The sequence below is a fragment of the Melanostigma gelatinosum genome (assembly GCF_949748355.1).
Source record: "Melanostigma gelatinosum genome assembly, chromosome: 17".
Taxonomy (NCBI): Eukaryota; Metazoa; Chordata; class Actinopteri; order Perciformes; family Zoarcidae; genus Melanostigma; species Melanostigma gelatinosum.
In genome coordinates, this window is record NC_136650.1 from 7,555,456 (window position 1) to 7,564,319 (window position 8,864).

An 8,864-nucleotide genomic window follows, 5' to 3' on the forward strand; every position below is an offset into this window, starting at 1 on the left:
CGTCCGTAGACCGAAGTCCAGGGTCCTCTCAGGTGGAGCACTCGAATGGCTCTTACGACGTTATCCTCGCGTCTGTCAGTGTGTCACTTCTTTTATAGCATCTTTGGGTTATCTTGACCCCCCTCCCCTTTTCACTCGGCACCTGATCCATTCCTCATCATAATGTGTGTGCGCTGGTGCTGTGGACGTGTGGAAATCACCTTGCCTTCCGTTAGGCCTGATTTTGCAATCCCAACGTCTCTGCATTCTTACACACACACATTTCTAACTCAGACTCGTTATCTTAATCATAGTTACAATTGTTATAATCAGTTACAGTTGTTAATCGCTTTATTCAGCACACGCTTGCTTTTAAAATACTTATTAGATTTCCTCTCCTTCTCTCTTTGCAGCAGTCATTTCCACATCCAGGCCTGTACTCAGCTCACTTCCTCTTTCCTCAGTACTGTCACTCTCACACCGTCTGCACTCTTACTCAGATTCACCTATCATTACTGTTACCGTTATAAATCGCTTTATTTAGCACACGCTTGCTTTTAAAATAATCATTGATTTCATCCTTCCTCATTATTTATGCTTTTTTTTCCTCATTCTTTCTTTTCTTCTCTCTCTGCAGATGCTATTTCCACATCATTTCAGGCCTGCACCCAGCACTTCCTCTATTCTCACAAACTCACACAAACTGCACTCTTTCTCAGATACACCTATTATTATTATTATCAGGTTGACCTTTGTTAAAATCACTTTACATTTGTTATGTAATACATGCTTGCTTTAAAATTATTATTCTATTTCATCTTTTAACTCTTAATTTTACGCTTTGTGTCCCTTTAACCTAATTTACAGGCCTACCCTGTATTCCTCATCTAAGGCTGGTCCTGGGAACTCAACTCTTTTTGACACCTTGACCTCTGTGGGTATGAAAGCTTTTGAGCTCCTTGTCCGGTCCCACCTCAAAACCCTCACCGACCCACTCCTGGACACCCTGCAGTTTGCCTACAGAGCCAACAGATCTGTTGATGACCTGCAAGTGGATCACAGACTTCCTGTCTTACATGGAGCAGCGTGTGAAGCTGGGAAAACATGTCTCAGATCAGATGAATGGATTCAAAAAAACTGTTACTAATTTCAGTTGATCGATGCGGTTGATTTTCTGGTAGTGTTCTTTGATTACCAAAGGAGTACTATGCTAAATACACATACTACTTTTACCCAGACGGGGGCGCAATTTCCCCAAAACTACGCATGATACATTAACCATCCAGTCTTACAGTATAAAGTATTGTACAGTATACATTATTATGGTCCAGTGTGACACAGGAAACACATGTGTATGAATTTCTATCCCTTGTATGACCCCATTGATGCCCACCTTAGTTAATGTGTGACAGTTCAAATAAAGCAGCAACATGATACCAATTAAAACAAACTGGAAACTCCCCAAAAAATGTTAATTTTATATAGACTACAGCCTAAGTCATAAAATCACACGTCCCACCTCAAAATAAAGTGTGAATAAGCTTTCTTCATGCGCATCAAACTTTTTTAGGGTTGAATTTGTTGAGCTGTGATCCAAAAACCACATTCCTGTAGTCATGAGGCCCAGCTGATCTGAGTCACACGCTAAGAGAGAGCGCGAGAGAGAGAGAGAGAGAGCGCGAGCGCGAGAGAGAGAGAGAGAGAGAGCGCGAGAGAGAGAGAGCGAGAGAGAGAGAGAGAGAGAGCGCGCGAGAGAGAGCGAGAGAGAGAGAGAGCGAGAGAGAGAGAGAGAGAGAGAGAGAAGAAGAGGAAACTCTGCTGAGAAACATTTGCCGGTGAAGGTAACATACACAACAGTCTGTAAGCGCAGCCAGGAATAAAGTTGTGTGTGGAACCAGAAGGGAATACAATCATCCAAGCTTTGTTGACATGATGGACTTTCATCTAAAATGCAAGTAAAATGTGTTTATTAATGTGAGATATGGACTTTTGGTTTCATTTATGTTGGTTTCATGACTTTAAAGTCTTAGAGGTGTGTTGGAAAAACAGAAAAACACAGAAATGTGACATGGCTTTCCCTTTTTCTGTTCTTGTACGTCCAATGAGAGCTTTTAATTCCATAGAAATTCAACATTTTGGAGATTAACGATTGTAAACATGGCATCCCTGATCAACATGCAAATATCTGTTCAACTAAAAATAAAAACGTTATACTTCTGCAGGAATTGACCCCTAAATATATACAAATACAAAGTGATTAGGTTCAGCATTACACACATAGGCGTGAAAACAAGACAAGATGCAATTTTAAGATAAGAGATTGTGGGTTGAGTTTTTACAGATAAGCTCAAGACATCTGTGCTGCTACTGGTGAAGTACTGCTGCCTGTGTTTGAATGCAGCCTTCTGCTTGCATGCCACAACAATAATATGTGGTGTTTTTCTCCTCTTGAGCAGGTGCAGTGTAAGCAGCAAATGATACATTGTCCTCAGTTAATGTGACTTTATTTACATGCAAGGTAGTTCAAATGAGTAATAAAGGCCTGTAGAGGAGGGCTGTGTAAAGAGAGGGCTGAGAAAAGGGTCTAAGGGGACAGCGTAATATCACAACTGCAGCATTGAGTTTTCACACTTCAGTGATAAAATGTGGCTCAGTCACAGGCATGCAGGCGAGAGCACAAGAAGGAAGCGGACCCAGAGAGAACTGGGTTTGACTGTAAGTAGCATCTCTTTAGTTTTATCACAGGAAGTCTGCTGTGGAGGAGCAGAGTCACGACTAAAGATACCCTTTATCCTCTATTAACAGACTGAGCCACACTGACACGATAAAAGATGACATTCTGGACATTTTAGTCTAAAGGCAGTGCAGATACGGGCAACAGTAAAAGGCTTATAAAAATGCAAATTCACTTAAATCGTCTCCTCACAACTGAATCCATCCAATAAGAGGGTAATAGCCTCTTAATGTCACTGCAGTGAAGGCCAGCAGCTATGAAAGCAGAAGTTATCTGGTTTCCTGCAGGTTACGAGACTTTCTTCCCTTCTTTAAATAAACTGTGGGCATTTTTATCAGAGCTAAATGCTGTGGTTTACTTGAAAGGCTCTTTAGAAAGAGATAACACTCGCCTGGCATGACTGCCCTGCTTCTTCACGCGTGACATGCTTAACCTATCAATTACCAGCGGTTCCCGACCTTTCATCAAGTCACATGATCTCAAGCAGGCTTACGCCTCATCTGTGGGCTACCATTGGTCATGGTTTATATGACTTGGGCCTAAACTGGATGTTAATTAACACTTTTATTTATGTAACAGTTGGTACAGTCCTAATCATTTTTTCATACAATATAATCTAAATTTTACCGGCTGCTTTATTCCAGTTTGCACTGCTAACAGTTCGGCTACTTCTTGGAGTGACAGAGGATCCATTAGGCTACTTTTAGCTTCCGCTTACTAGCGTTAATTCGACTGTGTATCCATTACTTTCAGCTCACTATTTCAACTGTTTAACCATTAGTTTAAGCACTTGCAACCATTTCAACCTTTATTATTACTTTCAGTTAACTATTTGAACTTTTTATCTGCACCTTTGATGCTAGCTAACTATATTAACGGATTATACTTACCTTTCATGCTAGCTAACTAGTTCAACTGTTTACCTTTCATGCTAGCTAACTAGTTCAACTGTTTACCTTTCATGCTAGCTAACTATATCAACTGTTTATACTTACCTTTGACACCAGCTAACTATATGATGTAACCCGAGGTGTTAAAACGTCCCGTCTATTGTAAATAGTTGGGGTTCCCACAGACCCCCTAGCAGCTGCAGAAGGAACCCCTGGGGTGTGCCTCTGGTTGGGAATCGTGTTAGGAAACCCCTTCAGATAAAAAGATGTACACCATAAGTCTACTTTATTCAACATGTTTGAATATGCTGCCTCACTAAGTTCCTCCAAATTGTTACACAACAACATGGCTCCTGAATAATCTAGGTGTCAGCTTTCTGTATCAGTCACGATGACATGTTTTCATGTTCTGGCACAGACAAGCTTTTACACCATAACCTCTGTTACAGTCTTTTTTTGTGACCTCAATGTCTTTAATGTCATTGCCAAGTGAAACATTCTGTCACATGAAACCACTGGATCCTCTTTTTTTCCAGACTTCAAATTAAAGTTTCAGAATCGTGAAATGGTCTGTTTTCAGTAACTGCTTCATCTTATCAGTGTTGGTGACTTTATTCTCAGACTGTCTCATGCGCTGTTTCTTTTTTAGGATGCGGTTACCTCTGAGATGATGGAGGACAAGAGCGGAGTATGTCATGTGATGGAAGAGAATCAGGTGGATGTGCAGATCACACAAGCCAAAGCTCAGCCCCAGCAGGACGACAACCACAGACCCAACTGGTCAAATGGTAAACAGCTGCCTCTTTATTCGTTTCAGTGGGTGAATTGTGCTGCAAAGAACTCTCCATTTACTCTCAGTGTCATATTTATGAGATGATCAGGAGGTCTCTTTTGGTGAGTGTTTGACTGCCACTTTTCGCTGCTGCTATATTGCTTTTACTTCTTCTTACATACCTCCATTTTCTTCTTTGTTATTTTCTAAAATAAAGTGTTTTAGACAAGTGCAGGTTCTTGTCACACTTCTATTTCCAGCATATATGTAATGATGATCCGATAGTGGATTACTCTCTCTCGCTCTCTTTCTCTCTCATTTGCTCTCAGGTCAGTGTGTTGTGGCGATGCCAAGCTGTTCGATTCTCAACCCGAGCTTTGATCTGTCTCTGTGCCGTGCCAAACTGGAGAATGATGGCTTTCAGGTCGACACACACACATATACAGTATGACCTGCTGTGGAACTGCAACATTCAGAAATCTTAATTGAGGTTGTTAATTTGTTTCCTTTTTTTTAGATTCCAGCCGGAGACATGGAGGCTCCACTGAAGACAGCTCTGGACGTTCCCTCAGTCAGGAGATACCTGGTTTTCAACTCCGCTCTCTTCCATTTTATAATGGCACCGGTATGTCGTACAGCTCTCTGTCCAATCCAGTGTAGCTCGAGAAAACCACAGGTTGCTTTGCTCCACAGCTGGAGCCTTAGGAGGCAATTCGCTTTGTTTAGCATTAAAGCTCGAAGTTAAAAAAATCGGCCTACCAGCACCCCTGAAGCCTCTTAATTCACTCATTACATCTTGTTTGATTCATCCTTACACTTTTTATAGAATGATATGCTTAAACTATTTCTAGAAGAACAGAGACAAACAAACTTATAGCTTATTTGTGATCTTTGGATAAATCTAGGCTAGCTGTTTCCGCCTGCTTTCAGTCTTTATGCTAAGCTAAGCGGCTCCCACTCTGTAGTGAATGGACCAATCACCATCAATGCCGAGTGATTGAGATCTGAGTGTGCATGTCCTGTCAGTGAACAACACTGCTGATTCATTAGCTGATGCAATTTCCTGTTTGTTTTAAGTCTTGTCTCTATTATTTAAAATGACTCATGTTGGTTTTTAACTTTTTGCAGTTTGGTTTCTAAGTCTGTTATTTTTTGCATTTACGTGTGAAGCTTTTATGCTGCAGTCTTGGCCAGAAAATCTCCTCACGGCAAGAAGGCAAATAGGCATATTTCCCAAAATGTAGAACTGTTTCTTAAATGCGAGCTGCAAGTTATAATATTTTATGCTTTCAGTATTCAAGTTAATATTTCTTCCTCTACTAGGTGCTGTATGTGGTGCTGTGGTGCGCCGTGTTCTCCACCCTCCACCTCTATATCACCGTCAGTGACTACTGGGTGCTCTGCCTCTCTGTCAGCCTCGTCTCCATCTTCCTCACCACTGCCATCATCTTCATCCTCCACTACAGTGACAAGGAGGTAAGGAACGAGTCTGTTACCGTACAATTAGTTTACAGTAATGCTGAGATTTTTATTTGAAACATCTTACATCCGAGTTTGACATCATCTGAAGAGGATTTCTTTAAATCCTTGAATAAATCGAAAAACGTCAAATGTGGAATAAATGATTCTCAAACGTCTTTGTCCATTTCTGTGTCAGGTCAACATGAACGTCGACGTTCGGTTAATCCAGGTGAATGAGAGGTTGGTGAAACACAAGCTGCTGGTGGCCGTGGCCGACTGGGTGCAGTCCTGCACTGGAAACATGCAGGTTATTCTCATGAAATCAACTGCAACTGTGAGAATATCAGGTTCCGTGTCAACAAGTCGGCAACACAACAATGATGCTGTTGTACTCGTCTCTCTGCAGCTGTACTTTGTGTTTTGGGACATGTCCCGCTGTCTGAGCACACTGACTGAAACTTTAGAGGAGCGCAGCTTTGTGGAGAATGACACCCAGGTGAGTGAGTCGAGTCGGCCTACATCTGTCCCCCTGTTTGTTCTCCTGCTGCTTTATTGATTTTATTTCTTGTGCTCCCATGTTACTCCCTCAAAATCAATAGAAACACAAATTCGAGCTGCTGTTGAAAGGATGTATATTTCTATATCATCTGGCAAACAGAAGCTTAGCCCTTGAAGGACAGTATCACATTTCATGGCTTCCGTTTTCGCAGGAAGTTTCAAACGAACAATGTGTCACTTTCCCCAGATCAAACTGAAGAAGAAAATGTCGCATCTCGTCCTTGTGACCGAGGATGCGGCTGTTGACTCCGAGGTCGAAGGGTCAGATGTGGACTCGAGTGAACAGAGGCCTCTGCTGAGACATGATGACACTGGCCGCAGGACCTCATCCAGCCGGCCTGAGGGAGCCAAAGTCACCACCAACTACAACCTTATCCCTGATGCGGCGTTACCTGCTCAGGTAAAGAGATATGATGCTGCAAGACGACTTTATTCCCACACTGAGGGAATTTAAATTACAGAAGTGGTATTGTTTCATTATCGATACATCAGAATTAGCGACACATTCGCTGATACACAGAAAGAAATTGCAGAGCCTGTAAAGTTAATCAAGTAAGGTTTTGGGGTTTTGTTTGTACAGGAGCAAGTATGTGGAGTTAATATTTAACAAATCATTTGTGGCTTGCTAATTAGGCAACTAAGCAATTAGACTGGTTTAAACCTGATCAGGTCTTTATTCATACCGTCACTCAGGATGTGTCCTGATTGGTTAATTGGAACAGATTTTACTCCAAAAATACTCCACGTAGTCCTGCTCCTCTACATGTGAGTTTCCTCCTTTGCACGTTTAATTATATAAAGTAGTTTCAGTACCACCACCAATCGTGCTTTTTCGCTCTTCGTTTTTAGGGTGAAAGCAGGTTACTCCAACTTCTAAGTGTTGATGTACTTCTTTGCAGGCTAAAGCCTACCAGCTTCTGATGACCTACAGTGCCGCTTATGTGAGGCTGCTGGTGTCCGAGAGGCTGTCAGGACCCTCACACTACCAACTACAGCCTCGGAGGAATCACTGCTCCACCGCCCATCTCTGCCTCTGCCAGTACATCAAAATGAAGATCCTTCGATAACAGAACCAGAGTCAGACCATGAACTTTGAACTGTTGGACGACACTTTTCGTTCTTTTTTCAAGACTTTTGCTTTGCACGCATGCCCTTGAACAGACAAACTGACACATAGGAGCATTTCCTCTGGTGCATTATGTTGTTTTGATCAAATCAAGGACCTGTTTGGAACTTCACACTCTGGATTTCTGTCTGCAGGCTCCTGTGCTGCTGTCTTCATGCCAGCTCTGTGTTTGCATCGTTCATTTGGTCCAAACTATATCTGCACTGTGCCAAACGCTGTCTGATCCACCTGTAACAATATTTGCACTCTTGTACACATGACAATCATGGCCTTAGTAACTGTTAACTGTTAGCGATTAGGATTCTACATAAAAAATGTATGATAACCTGATCAAATACAACACAATATCAAACTAGTGGTTTTATATATTTTTGGCTTGTGACCTTTTACTAAAAGTTAGTGTCAGTCGGTCACATTTCAGATGAACCAGTACTTCTGATTCTTTAAGTACATTTGGCCAATGAAACCTCTTTCCTTTTACTTAGGAGTTTGACAGTGGTGGAAGAGGTTTTCAGATGTTTTATGTTGTATTTAGTAAAAATATTTAAAAATGTAATATTGTAAAAAAAGACGTATTTAAAAGTATGAAAAGAAAAAGCACTCTGCAGCAGAATGAGAGGGGTCTCACTGTTACATTACTATATTTCATGTTCTTGGATTTATATTTGTTTAAGTAGCATTTTCATGTTTCAGTTGATGGAGTGATGATCACCTCATTTATTTATAGTATTAAAAACATTTTAAATATGAATTAATCTGGAACAACGCATCGTATTTCATGAATGGATTACGTTTTGTGTGTAGAATCTAAACCTGCAAAACAAATAGTACAACATTTCCCTCTGATGTGCAGTGAAGTAGAGGTATGAAGTAAATTAGAATCGCTCAAGTAAAGTACCTCAAAATTGCACCTGAGTAAATATCTCTATTCCACCACTGGACTTCGAATGCAGGACTTGTGAAATATTATTGTGTCGGTACTTTTAATTAAGTAATATGTCTGTCACCACTGCTTGGAGGATTGACAAAACACGTGTAGACAAAAACAATAGAAGCCTGAAGGGAGAAAAAGAGACTTCCCTTGACGCAGCTGTGTAATGATGCTGAAAGCAGGTTAACGTGAATCATTGGCTTTAGTTTCCTGGATATAATACCTGAAATGTCCGCCACAGACGTATAACCAGAGTGTTGTTGTTTTTGTGTTCTCACACCTTTGCTTTTATGTGCGTAGGTGGATTAGATATCTCTACGCATTTGTATGTGCAGGTTGCAGAGCTTCTCACATATTACCAGCAATTACCCATCAGTCCTGGTGCTGTGGCTGAGATGACAGCCCAGCGAGAG

The 8,864-nt window shown here is 41.2% G+C and overlaps 1 protein-coding gene across 1 annotated transcript; it reads left to right on the plus strand.

The window, feature by feature from the left end:
• Window positions 1-1,808: 1,808 nt before the first annotated feature.
• Window positions 1,809-8,271, plus strand: tmem268 (transmembrane protein 268). The gene is made up of 9 exons (XM_079288730.1): window positions 1,809-1,930; window positions 4,253-4,391; window positions 4,705-4,799; window positions 4,893-5,000; window positions 5,699-5,851; window positions 6,033-6,143; window positions 6,243-6,332; window positions 6,582-6,794; window positions 7,294-8,271. The coding sequence occupies exons 2-9, from the start codon at window positions 4,271-4,273 to the stop codon at window positions 7,459-7,461; spliced, it is 1,059 nt and encodes a 352-aa protein (XP_079144856.1). The 5' UTR covers window positions 1,809-1,930; window positions 4,253-4,270; the 3' UTR covers window positions 7,462-8,271.
• The last annotated feature ends 593 nt before the right edge of the window (window positions 8,272-8,864 follow it).

What these genes read in the sequence shown, in the direction of transcription:
- tmem268 (XM_079288730.1), top strand. Translation starts at nt 4,271, where the DNA reads ATGATGGAGGACAAGAGCGGAGTATGTCATGTGATGGAAGAGAATCAG. An exon ending in TGGAGAATGATGGCTTTCAG is followed by an intron (nt 4,800 to 4,892) that starts GTCGACACACAC and finishes CCTTTTTTTTAG; the next exon opens with ATTCCAGCCGGAGACATGGA. An exon ending in TCCACTACAGTGACAAGGAG is followed by an intron (nt 5,852 to 6,032) that starts GTAAGGAACGAG and finishes TTTCTGTGTCAG; the next exon opens with GTCAACATGAACGTCGACGT.